The sequence below is a fragment of the Drosophila eugracilis genome, unplaced genomic scaffold (assembly GCF_018153835.1).
Source record: "Drosophila eugracilis isolate 14026-0451.02 unplaced genomic scaffold, ASM1815383v1 contig_539, whole genome shotgun sequence".
Classification (NCBI taxonomy): Eukaryota; Metazoa; Arthropoda; class Insecta; order Diptera; family Drosophilidae; genus Drosophila; species Drosophila eugracilis.
This window is the reverse complement of record NW_024573415.1, coordinates 112,965-126,960: the sequence shown is the minus strand read 5'-3', so window position 1 is coordinate 126,960 and position 13,996 is coordinate 112,965. Positions and strand designations below refer to the sequence as shown.

Genomic DNA, 13,996 nt, shown 5'->3' with positions numbered 1-13,996 from the left:
TTCGACGAAAAATAAAAAAAAAAAAAAAAAACAAATAAAAATGTGTACACATTGTAAATAGCAATCTCGTTAAATAATAGTTACACACGCCTACAAAATAGCGAACCCAAAACCTAAATGATGGAATTATTTTTATAGAAAACACACAAAACACAAAACCCGGAGAGAAAACACAAAGCAATAGACTTAAGCGAATTGTACAACGCGATACGAAAACAAAACTTCAATAAACCAACAAACACACACACACACACACACACAATATATACAAAATACACATAAACACATACACACGAATGCACCTATTTTCCTATAGTACATACAACAAGAAATAGTTTAACAAAACACAAAAAGATGAATGATGTATAAACCTTGTTTTCTTTCTATAATTTCTACAAACAAAAACAAGAACCGTACAAATTTACGATACAAACAAAAACTAAAAGAAGAAAACAAATGACAAGAAACAAAAAATACGAAAAGCAAACATTTTCTTTGTTTAGTCCTTTAAAAATAATTTATTTACGAAACAAACAAATTCAAGTGAAAGCATTTTTAAGCATAATTTTTTTTATTGCAAAAATATATATAAATATAAATATATATATATATATTAATACTATGACCAAAACCAAAATCCTCGCAAACAAAACAAAACAAAAAAAAAACATTGAACTTTTTTTTTTCTTATAAAATACATTTATAACTAAAAAAAAAAAACAAACCATTTTTAAGTTTTCATATATTTTTATGATTATGAAATTTTTTTATATTATACACACAAACTACTATTTGAATTAGTTGTTAAAAATTTATTATTAAACAAAAAAAAGAAAAATGATTTGAAGAAAAATAACAAATGTAAAAACTTGTGTAAAAAAAAAATGTGAAAAACTCATTGAAATGAATGCAAAAAAGAAAAAAAAAACTGTTAACACACTGAACGCAAAAAAAAAAAAATGATGAAACTATAGACGAACATACTGATTGAATTATTATATGTATATTTAAACTTTTAATTTTTTTTTGGCATACGTTTATGACTATGTATTTGAAAGTCCTATATTTTTGATTTGATAACAAAAGAAGTTATGAAAATTCTGTTTACTTTGGTTATTGCTTAATAAATAAATATGTGTTAAAATCGAAAATTAATAAAGATATGACTTGCGAATCAAGCTATATATATATATATATATATCTAATAATTTTTAACTCGTTATGTAGTTACCTATTAATGAAAAACAAATTGAAAGCGAAAAAATGAGAAAAATAAAAATATAAAAACACAATAAATTACATTTTATGTACCTTTTACATATATATATATATGTATATATATATATATATATATATAAACTGTGTATATATAAATATATATTACACACAAAACACACACACACACACACTACTATGTATAGAAACAAAACGTTTAAATATATATTTTTTTTCAAAATTTATGATAATGGAAATTATACAATAAAAATATTTCAACATACCAAGAAAGAAATTAATTTTGATTTTGTTTTTTATTTCTGCGCTTCTGATTTTTCGATTGGTTTTTTTGTATGCTATTTAAGCTTCTGGAAAATGTGCAACTTTGTTGCAGTTTTTTTTAAATGTATTTCAAAAATATTTTAAAAATTATATTCATTATCTTTAAAAGGTATAATATAATTTTTTCTGGAATATATTTTTATATTTTTTTGAGTTGCCACTATAAATCAGCAAAATATTAATATTTATTTTCTATTACAACTTTTATTTTCACTTTCGTTTTCCAACCGCAAATATCTAATTCCCAGTGAATCATTTAAAGTGATTCACATTTTGTGGGTGGCGTTGAGAAAATTGCTTTTGTCGCCGTTTCTAATCAAGCAGTTCAACGATTTTTTTTTATTTTTATTTTTTGCCACATTTTGCCTGGGGTGTCTCTGCCACACCCCCGTTGCCTACCAGACAAATTAAGTTAATTCAATCAAAGTTGCTTCTGCTGCTGTTGCTGTTGCTGTTGTTGTTATTGTTATTATTGTTGTTTTACCGGCAAAATTTTTAATGAAGTCAAAGCGACAACAAAGCAAAAAAAAAAAAAATAAAGAAACAGAGAAGCCGGCCGGGAGACAGTCACCGCCAAAACAATAACAACGATCACGATAGCCATAAAATAACATATCATTTATACATGTTTTGTTTTCGCTTTTTTTTTTTTGCGCTTTATTATTTTACTACAATCATTCAGTTTCGGTTTGGTTGGTTGCTTGTTTTTTTTTTTATAATTTTTACTTCGTAAGTGAATTGAGCTGCAAAAAAAAGTAAAAGATGAAAGGAAACATTTTGATGGGAGCCGAACGACTTAAATGATGCTCTTTTTTAAGTATATTTTGTAAATGTTTTATTACAAATTATGTTGTTTTATCCTGTTGAAGTAACAAAATATTTTAAACAAAGTGTGGCTTTATATGAGGTTTATTAAGCAAATTATTATTTTTATTATTTGAACGGAATGAATATGAAGGGTTATTGAATATTTGCTTTAATGTATTAAATTTTTATCTAATTAAATTAAGATTTTAATGATTTTTACTGATTTAAAATTCAACTTTTCTGTTTATTGTTTATAAAATTAATATTTTTTATAACGCCGAGGCTCATCCGACAAGTTGGCAAAGCCCTGAAAATTGAAAGGGTAGACAGATAAGTAGCCGGCAAATTCGCACACATACAATGAGGGCGACGGGCGAAGCAAAACAGAGACAACAAAATTGGCGTGCACAATTGTTTAACTGCAAAAAAAAAAGCAGAGAAAAAAAATCAACAAAAAATGGCAAGCAACAATTTTTTTTTCGTGTTTTTTTTTTTTTTTTTTACACTCTGACCGCGGTCGGTCGCTTTATTGGGTGAAGGTCACGCCGGCTGCGCTGCGACTGCGTCTGCCTTTTGTTTTTATTTTTATTTTTATTCAATTTTTTGTTTTTGGTTGCTGCCTTTTCTGTTTATCTTTAGTTATTTTGGTTTTTATTTTGGCGGCCTGCTTTGCGTTTTCTTTCCAGAAGAAAAAAAGTCAACGGGAGTTCTTTACTAATTTGAGTTAAATTATACAATTTTTATCAACTCTATTTAATAGAATTATTAACATTAAAATCTTATTTAAAATTCTATAAACCATTTATTTCCACACTTTAAGCTTTTAAAAAATAAAATCTAATCTACATTTATTAAGCAAAAATGTATCATTAATACTTTTTGTAAAGTTTGTTATTGCTTGTTTGTACAATGTTACATTTTCTATTACTTCGAAGTTTGGGATAAAAAATTCTAGTTTAAATGTAATTTCAGTTAGGTAAAAAATATGTTTATTTATTATTACAATGATTAATTTACTTACCGCTTATTAAGTTAATGAAATGCATTTGGATTTTAGAATATGAAAATCACATTTTTCTCAACATCATTGGCATTTCAATGAATCGGGGACCATTATGATGAATAATTTTGATCCAGTTTTGTATATTATTTATGACACGATCGAAGCTTCTAAAAAACACAATTCAGTATAATAAAGTTTTAAACATTAAAATGTTATGTACCAAAATTGCATTTCACAAGAAAACAAATTTGTATATATGTACATATATTAAGAAATATATTTATATAAAGTATGAATTTTGTTAATTAAAGTTTTCAATAATTTTTTTTAAATAGAAAGAGTTAGTAAAACCCTTTTTTGGACCAATTTTTTGATTTTTTCCTTATTGCTTAATTTATGAATTTAATGCCTTTGCCAAAAAGCGCCATTTATTTCGCTTAAATCATTTATTTTTGCTATTTTGCGAGAATATTATATGTGAAGTTATTTCTGTCGCTGTTTTAGCGTATATTTTGGTTAATTTATTGCCTAAATTTGATTTGAGAACTGGAAATTTTCTGGACTTCGAGGTCGTTCTACACACACACACACACACATACCTACAAAAAACACTCACACACACATACAACGCAAAGGCAATGCAGAATCAAAAGTACAAAATAGTCATAGAAACAAGACTGTAAATAATGACAGAATGGAAATTAAACCAAAATTCCAAAAAAAAAAAAATAAAATAATATGTTAAAGCCCATAAAATCCCAAAAGATAATAATAAAAACAGTTACTGAAATCTGCTTATATAAACAGCTTTAAACTAAAAACCAGGAAAATACATTCAACAGGCTTCAATAGTTAAACTAAAAAAAAAAGAAAATGAAAAGAGTGAAGACAAGAGAACGTTTGTAAATTTTGTATTTTTTTGAAAGTATTTAATAAATGTGTTTTACATGCATATTATATATACATAAAAAATAACAATATAATAATGAATTACCAATTATTTGAAATAAAAAATATATATATTATATAATATACACCAGATACTTATACATTATTCAAAATTATATATATATATATTTAGAAAGCAACAACAAATTATATATATATATATATATATATCTATCTTAAATAAATAGAACATTAACAAATTTGTAAGAAACCGAGGCGTATACGTAATGAAACAACAACAAACAATTTGTCAGGACGAAAGGAAGAGCTTAAGAAACAGAAATAACTTTTGTAAGTAAATATTAAACAGAAGAAAAAATTGAAAAGGATATGTGGAAAATGTGGAGAAAGTTAAATAAAGAAAAGCGCAGCGAAGAGCCCACACACAGACACAAAAATTTCCTGACTTTTAATTGGGTAGAACTTTTCTGAACTATTTTAAAGTTTTATTAGTTTATTAGCTTAGTTATTAAACTATTATACATCCCCTGTGTTAACTTTATATTGTGATTAACTCTAAAGGATCTCATTTTGCATAAGTATATAGCCATACATATAGTCGCTATCTGGTTCTCCTGTCAGATTTCTTTCTTCGGTGGACAGATGCATTCGAAGGCGTTGCCCAGGGGCCAGCTGTAACTTTTTTCCCTTATATTGTTTTCTTTTTTTTTTGCTCTTATGTCCGGGGGTTCGAATGTCACATAACTGGTCTGAATGGATGAGGATATAAGGCCAGGCCATCTCGTTAAACTTTCAACGCACTGGCCTGGCCCTTCTTGTGCGTGCTTTTTTCTTCTTTTTTTTTTTTTCTTCCTTCTCCATTTAATTATGTATAGATTTCGGTGGCTTGCAGCTTGCGAGATGTAAGCAACAAGGGGTTACGGCACACGGAGAGAGGGATTGGACTGGGGTTGCAAACAGGTGCAACTCGTCGTCGATCGATGAAGTTAACAGTGTTGAAATGATGGCGAATTAACAAAATGCACTAACTAGGGTTAGGGTTTATGTTCCATGACTATAAAGGTATAAGATTACAAATTTTAAAAATTCTAAAAATGCGAATTTTATTTTGCATTGTTTGTATGTTTGATATCAATAATAAAAATATTTTCTATTTACATTTTTTTTTTTTTTTTATATTTAATGTAAAAATGAATTTTTAATATCACAATATTATGGCTAAAAATCTATAATTACACACAAATTTCTTTGAAGATCATAAAAGAAAGCTTAGAAACCTACAAATCATATGATATACAGAGCTCGATAAGTTTTGGTTTGCCAGAATGAAGAAAGGGTATATCCAAACGGTGACAGCCGGTAAAAGCAAAGGGCATCGTGTACACTGATTAGGGCAAGATGGTGTGCGTGCCGCCGCCGCCGCCAACTTAATTGGGCTTAATGCAGGTTGAGCTGCAATTATTATGCTGGCCCTGCACCTTTACTTAATAATGACATTCGGCGGCAACCCGGTCCGCATCAATGATCCGCAGCAAATGGTCAACGTGCTCGATGAGCGCCACCTCGAACACGCTCTTCACGCAGCACACCAACCCCAGGAAAGACAAGTGCAGGATCAGCGAGAGTATCGTCTGTACATTAATGACCAATCGTCCTGTAATCACCTCGAAGGACCACATAAGCCATTCCATGACCTGGATAATGCTATTGACCAGGATCCAAGGCGTCATTGCGTGTGGTGATATCTAATTTGATAAAATTTAACAGACTATTATAGAATCAAGTAATGCTTTGCATACCCACCATTATAATGCCGTAGAATAGCATTAACCACGAGATCGCATTGATGGTGTTGCCGATGAACCGGACTCTACGTAACAGAGAGTAATTCAGAACGTAAAAGTTTCGCTGGCGCCACATGGATAGCTTGTTGCCACAGCCACAGTGCCATAGATTCCACAGATCGATGCAATGATGCACCAATCCAAATAGACTTATTAGAAACACAAGCCAAAAAACAATTGGAAAGGATTCGGTACGGCACAAAGTGCAGGATTGTACCATATTTAAGATTTGGTTCCAGCTATTCAGTGGGCAAAACTTCCAGATCGAGTATTTCCTGTAATCATGGTAAAATATCTTATCCAATAACCGGCTGAAAAGTCCGGTAATAAACCTAATCTTGAACATTTTCGTCTTGAGATTTGGTAAAATAATTTGTTCCACGCTCAAATGATTTTTATTTATGGTAGTTAGGCATGTAAATTATGTTCTCTGATCTGTGTGACAGTTTTTCAAAAGCTGGCCATCGGTTAGATAATTTAAAATATTATTATTTTTTAAAATTTTACTCAAGAAACTTCTCTTTTCGGGAGAATTTATGACACAGGAAATACATTTTATGGATGCCAGAGGTTAATATATATTTAATACTTAGACCGTCGTTTACACTATTTTTGTTGTAAACCATATAAAATTGTTGAAAGTAGCAAACTGGAACAACTTGAGTATGCCACAGGCGTTCCATGACCACTACCTGTTGCGATAGTTACGCCCGATGCTGGTCATTATCTTAAGCGTTTCTAGGAACTATATACATATACATCTCTATATATATTTAATGGCGCCTCCCACTCTTTTCTTCTTAGCTCGGTGGGAATCTGCAGACAAAGAGGAGGTCGTAGGTGAAAGTGCCATAAAAATGCGACATCCTGTGCATTGCCATAAAAGTGCATGTTGGATCGTAAGAACAAAGACGATGGTAATGGGTAGCCTTACTATTTGTCAACCCTTAACCCCTGAGACTACCTGTCCGAGTTTCGCTGGCTGTGTGTATGTATGTACATATCTGCAGGTGTTTTCCCGGCCGGAGATGAATCAGCTAACTGAGTGAGTACTGAAAAATTGTTATTATTATTGAAATGCCCCCAGACCCTGCGACACTTCGCCCCGAGTATATCTTTGTCGAGGTAATTGCCCACCTTGGACAGAGTAAAGTTGGCTTTTAATATGTAATTTAAAATATTGAAATCATTTTAACACATAGGGTTAAGAATTATAATTTTCTAAATTTGGAAAAAAAGGAAAGAAGAGAAAGGGAAAGAATTTATTTAAGTTTGAAAGAAAACAAACGAAAACGTAATAGTTTAATCTTTGTAAAGAAGACTTGTGAGTATTTCGCTTATTTAATTTATCAAAAGTTATAGATTGCAAATGTTTTCTTGCAGTGTATAGATAGTTTTCTTTACTTTTGCTGTCTGACTAATTCCAGAAGCGAGATCACCCGCTTCTTAAATCCCTCCCCGTCGGTTTTATTTGCTTAATAAATTTTTCTATTCGCCATCGCATCGCTTACGGTTTTAATGACACTTTGTTTTGCTTGTTTAATCATTTTTTCTTCCCTTTTTTTTTTTTTGCCGCCCTTAATTTATTTAACTTTTTTCACTAAGCTGATTCATGCGGGTTGGCTATGTATATAGAAAAGTATATGTATATATAAGAACCCTCTCAATATTCAATGAATTCAATATTTCATTGATGACTAGAAAACGTTTGCCATTGTGTTGACTCAAGCGAGACAGAATTGTTAGGTTTTAAGGTCTCAGAGGTCCGTTGGATTTTCCATTTGTCACGACTCCTGGTCAATTGAAAGGTCCAAAACGAATGTTTCTAGGCAGTATGACAAGTGCAATTTGGACCAAGAAAGCGTTTCCTGTCGCATGAGGCATTAATATAAGTCGACAAGCATAAAGGATGAGAATCCATCACAGCATTGAAAGATTCCAATTTCAATTCCAGTGAAAGCACTCTTCTTGGCAGCAAGGATTCATCCTGACATTTCTGGGCATTTGTTTTACATTTGAACTGCAATTTGTATTGCATTTGTCTGGGAAATTGGCTGTTGGCTCTTTGTAAGCCATATTGTTTATTGCTGGTCATCAATATAAAGTCAAGTTGTTTTTGAAGTTATAAAACAATACATGTCCTAATAAATAGAAACCGTATCATTTAGGGATATAATTATAGTCTATTTAAAGAGATTTTATTAGGTTCTTAACCCACTTAAAGTTACTTTTTTTATACCTAAAAACCCACCACTTATTATTGGCTTAAGGATAACCCACAGCTGATGTCTCTACATCGAAAACAGGGCGTGCCGTTTAATTTCATTTACCGAAAGTTAGTTAAAGGGCAATTCCTTTAAAACACTATTAATCAATATTATCTACAAACCCCTTTTGAGACGCGTATATGGATAAAGTTTTGTAGAACAAAAAAATAAAAAAAAAAAACAAAACCCAAAATTGCCCAACTCCCAAACTCAAGACCATTAATCATAATGGGATGCCAGCTGAGGAAGCATTGGCAATATAAAATCGAAACCAAATTGATACACTGCTTAAAGGTTTTGTATTTTGGTAAAATCGATAAATTATAAATTAATATCAACATTACATGATAGATCCAAATATTTCTATTTATATAAATGAAAGCAAAGAGTTTATGGATCTTTAAACTAAAATCTTTACTTTCCTTGGAAAAAAAACCCACTGTCTTATGATTTTCTTCCTGTGTAAACTTATTAAAAAAAATATACGCTCTATGGGGGCGTGTCATGATCTATAGTCCCCGTCAGAATTTCGCCATATTCGCAATGGCAATCATCTTAATTCCTTGTGCCTAGCAACACGAACAAAAATTTTCCGCCAACAAAAAATCGTTTTCTCTCAGTTTTTTTTTTTTCTAATTCAAGAAAAGGTGTTGGCGGCATATTTAAAACATAGAAAATCGTGGAGGAGGTTGTATTATATAGAAGATGGAAACCGTTTGCTGTTTCCCATTATTTTTATCGCTTTTTTTTTTTTGCTCATCCAAAATAGATTTGACCTATTTTCTGCACGTTCCGTCAATTCCCCAATTCCTTTACTTTTTTTCCTTTCTTTTTTGCTTTTTCTTTACTTTTTTTCCTTTCTTTTTTTTCTTTTTCTTTTTTTTTGCACACCGTCTTCTAAGTTGTGATGGTTTATATTAAAATTGTACAGCGTCTAATAAATAAACGAAAACTTCTTCTTCTTTTGACCAATCAAATTGGGGAAACCGTTGGGGTTCTAAGGTATATAAGGTTTTTCACATCTATAAATCTTAAATCGAAGCCGTTTCCCGGGAAAGCGGAAAGATAAACTAAGTACACTTTACATTTCGATAAAAGTCTACATTCAGGAACATTTTTTCGTTGCTTTGGTTTATTTTATGTTTTTTATTTACTTTAATTACAATATTTAAAATAATTATTTTGTCTTTTAAGACAGAACTTATGTAGTTTCTTTTATTTAAAAATGTAATAAATACAATCTTTTAGGATATATTTTATTCGAACCATTCGAGAGTCGTACTAAAAATTTAGTTAAATAAAATGCGTTGTTTCTTTTGGCGGCTTCTAGATTCTATTTAATTTTTTTTTTTTTTTTTTTTTTTTTTGCGCATATATTCGCTTAAAGCGCGTACAAAAATAGCGCCAACGTGCCGAGGGGAAAAATTAGAAATGCGAAATTAAATAGATATAGAATGGATACCGTTTGGGTGGGGTGAGGATGGGGGCTATGCGCCCAGATCGTACAATATGCAAACATTAAAACATACGTATAAAAAATAAATAGAAGCCGTCTTGAATAAACACACGGATGCCCGTCACACGCGCTGAAATAGCGCTAGAACATTATTTTTAGCTAAACCGAAAGATACAAGACCGAAGACGTTGAGATAGATATGTATATATATATATATATATATACATAGATACAGCTAAAGATTTGGATTTGGATATAGATTTGGATTTGTATTCAGATTTGGTTTTGGAATGGTTTTGCCTGATGGGAGGAAACAGGGCCATTAGCTAATCGAAGGGCCAAGCGGATTAGCAAGGTACTATCCATATGTCTGCGTAATTGCCACCACAGCTGGCCGTCCTGCAAAATATACAAATGGTATCTCATGTACACTAGAGATGAGTGCGTGAAATGTATTTAGGATGTTTCTTAAATATTTCAAGTACTAACAATGTCAATATTAATAGATAACTATATGTAACAAGATTAAAAGTTTTCATTAAATGGTCATTGATTTGTATAGATAATAAGGGACTTAAGAATAATATTTCTGGTTATATATCATCTTTTTGATAACGTTGTGAAGTTGGTTATATACAAATCTAATATACTGCGTGACCTAAATTAAGCCCACCACTCACGCTCCCATCACTAAATGTAAATGGCAAACGAAATTTGTCTTTGAACTTCGTTTATTGCATTTGCAGCCACAAGATACGATTTGTGTATTATGCTCATTACAACAACCCCTGGCCAACGGCGACAGTTGGATGATTTGAGGGGTTGATGTCGAATGGGCATATCAATCAAGCCATCAATCAATCAAACCGCACACTGAGCCAAAATGTTGGCCCAGAAGATTTACGATTGGTCATAAATGTTTTTAAAACAAAACATATGTGTGCGCGCCTATATTTTCCAGGAAATTTCCAATTTTCCCTCTAATGCAACTTAAACCCCTTTCGATTCGAAACTACGTATGTATGTATATATATATGGATATTTCCTTCAGACAAAATACATTCAATCGAAAGGCAGAAATGAAATTTTATTCAAATTACCTTGGCATTGTATCGAGGTATTATTCTTTTTTGTGTTAGAACTTTTCAAATCGGTTCATTGAAAAGGGGTCAAGTTAATGGGAATATATTTTAAATACTCGATTTCCTGGCTAAATCGATTAAATTAAATATTTCATTGTTAAATTAGAATTTAGAAATAGAAATCATCGTTGTTTTCTTTGATTTTATTAAGTTAACATAAATTATAGAGTTATTCTACTAAAATATCATTTTTAATCCAATCATAAACAAAAAACCCAACCACAAATAAGATCAAATCGCCCGACAGTTTCACTTTCACTTTCAATTGAATGAAATCGATAGCCGTTTCGGTGGCCATATCAATATCCTGGCCATTTACTGATCGACTTCCGTATCGGTGGCATTGAAATTGGGCCATATCCCATTACAAAGGCTTAGAATCCGATCTGGAGCGTTTTCAACTACCTGATCTTAATCTGGCTGTTGTTAATTGGGATCGCCTGGGATCACCTGGGATCGCCTGGGATCTTTGAGGCTTCGACTGCTGCTGTCACATTACACAGTTCAGTTCGGTTGGCAACAGAGATCCGAAATCAGAAATCTCCGAATCTCAACACAACGCAACTAAAATGAACAAAAAAATAAAATAAAATAAAAACGATCGCGTCACGTCGAGTGGAAAAGGTTGCTGGGGATTTATGGCTAGTTGAAGTTGGAATGCCCTTGAACGGTGATCTTTTTGTTTTTGGTCTTTGCCTCGGTTATTTGAAGAGTGTTTTGTGGAAAGGTAAACTGGATGATATATATTTTTGTGTGTGTATGTGTATAGATACTTCAGTCTATAGAGAAGAAATCCCAAGTATCTGAAGTATTTCGGGATTCTCCCTCACAATAGTTATACCAAAGATGGTAGCTGAATTATAATTTTGGAGTTTAAATTTCGTAATCAGAATAGCAAATATTGTTTTAATGTTTGTATGAAATTTTAAATAGTTAACATATATCAAAAAATCACTGATTTTGTTATTAAAATCACCTCACATCCAAATCAAAATTCATAACAATTCCATTGAATTAATATTCAAGTTTTAGCATTAGCAAAATATTCACTGCGATTGTCGGACGAAATCAACTAATCGCGTTAAGGAAGAAACTTTCAATTTGAATTCAATCGAATTCAGAGGTTGATTTGCCACACAAAGGTGAAGCTTCTTTGTTCTACTTTTCGTTTTATTGTCTTCCACATTTTTTATGCGTTCCCTCGACTTTTTTTTTTGTTATTTGTTTATTTTTTTTTTTTTTTTTTTTCTTGTGATATATAGTATTTTATTTGTATTTTACTTGGAGGCACGACCAAGTTTCTCTCTATATAGACAAGAATATCCAAAGAAGTCTACATGGAAAATAATTCTTAAAAGTTAAAGATTAACTCAAAAAATAGCAAACTTTGTATATTTATATTCCTTACTTATTTTACAAGAAATATAAATAAAAACTAGCAAATTAATGAACCATCAAATCAGGATTAAAATTTAATAAATAGATCTATAAAACTTCGATCTTTTTAATCAAGCCTTAAACTAATCTTGTTTTTTGTTCTGTGTAAAAGAAATAAAAGTTAAATTTGCATATGGACACAGAGAGAGGGGAGAGGCGTGAAAGAGGGATGTGGTGTGGGGTTTTTCTTCTTTTTTTTTATTTTTAGGGGCGAACATTTGCTAGTTTGTTGCGGCAAAAGCTTCCGCATTTGATAAGCGTTCGAAGTTGGCAGCGCTGCTTGCGATTTCGTTTCGTTTTCTTTTTTTTCTTTTTTTTCTGGCTTGGCAACACCCCGTCCCCGACCACCACCCACTTATCTACCCTCCCAAGGAGCCCCCACTATCACCCCACCCCATTCAGTCACCTTTCTATTCGTTCTGCATAATTTGGAAATTTAGTATTTGCTTTTCTAATTTGATTTCGGGGCTGTGCGCATAAAAAATCCAACCAGCAGAATCAGCAGAAAAAAAAGACGAAAGAAACTTTTTGGCAAGGTCAGTGATAGCGTTTCTTATACGGTACAGTAGAGATTACAGAGCAGGGAAATTTCAGCTAGATTATAAGAACAAAAATGAAGAAATAGAAGAGAATTGAAAAAGTTTGTTCTAATAACGAGAACATTTTTTATATTTTTAATAAAAAGTTTTGTAAACAGTGAAATTGTTTTAAATTTATATTTTTAATTAAATTTTGTTTATAAAATATAAATATGTATAAACTAAAATTGATTAATTTCCTTAAGAATGTAGTTACATGGGCAAGCTCTACTATATTATTTACGTTCTGCAATCATCACGAGACTTTTTACTACGTGTACTTAAGATAAGCAATATACGTTTTTGAAAATTTTTAATGTAGAAGCATGTGTGGCCCATTAAAAAAAACCCATTTGCTTCTTATATATTATATTATCAATTTTGACATTAATGTTTTTTTTTTTTAAACAATTATGTTGTAGATAATCATTTTTTACTGTACCTGGCTGGCTGTAAGAAATGCCCGCTGCTGCTGTCTTAATAAATTTATTTTAATTGATTTCTTTTTTATGGACTCTTCTCTATTTCAGCGATTGTTAAACATGTATACACAGTTGAACAGAACAGAACACAATTTGAGATAGTTCTTTAGAATTTTTTCACATTTTTTTTTTCTTTGTTTATAAATTTTTTGTTTCTTTCTATTCCATTCTTATATTTTTTTTTGCTTTTTTTTGTTTAATTTTATAATATATGTATATTTAATTTCTTTTTCATGGTCGCATGTTGCGCACGCTCCTCGTTAGTTTACGCCCACTGATAGCCACTGATATATGGCGCCACTGATGTTGGAAGGGGGCCTTTTGGCAAATACTGATAGTGGAGAGTGGGATTGAAAGTTTCGCCATAGTTTGGCATTGAATCATGGCCCCCCTGATAATAACCACACACAGAGAATTAACAGTCCAGCAATCGCAATGGCATTGTTGTCAGGTAGAAAAGCGATGGCGGCAGGGGCGGCGGCGGCTAAAAAAAAAAGGGGTCTGATTCGGGTTG

General features: G+C 31.4%; 2 protein-coding genes across 3 annotated transcripts in view; one reads left to right on the top strand and one right to left on the bottom strand.

Moving 5' to 3' along the window:
• Window positions 1-5,452: 5,452 nt before the first annotated feature.
• LOC108104312 lies at window positions 5,453-6,501 on the bottom strand. Its single transcript, XM_017210296.2, has 2 exons — window positions 6,080-6,501; window positions 5,453-6,021 (listed from the first exon to the last, which is right to left on the bottom strand). Exons 1-2 carry the CDS (start codon window positions 6,464-6,466, stop codon window positions 5,761-5,763), a joined length of 648 nt encoding a protein of 215 aa, XP_017065785.1. The 5' UTR covers window positions 6,467-6,501; the 3' UTR covers window positions 5,453-5,760.
• Window positions 6,502-7,092: 591 nt separating this feature from the next.
• Window positions 7,093-13,996, top strand: part of LOC108104308 — a 91,575-nt gene continuing 84,671 nt past the window's right edge. The window contains exon 1 of one of the 2 annotated variants that reach the window (XM_017210288.2): window positions 7,093-7,165. The gene's annotated coding sequence lies outside the window, so the exon portion shown is untranslated. The remainder of the gene's footprint in view (window positions 7,166-13,996) is intronic. The other variant, XM_017210289.2, reaches the window with a different exon arrangement.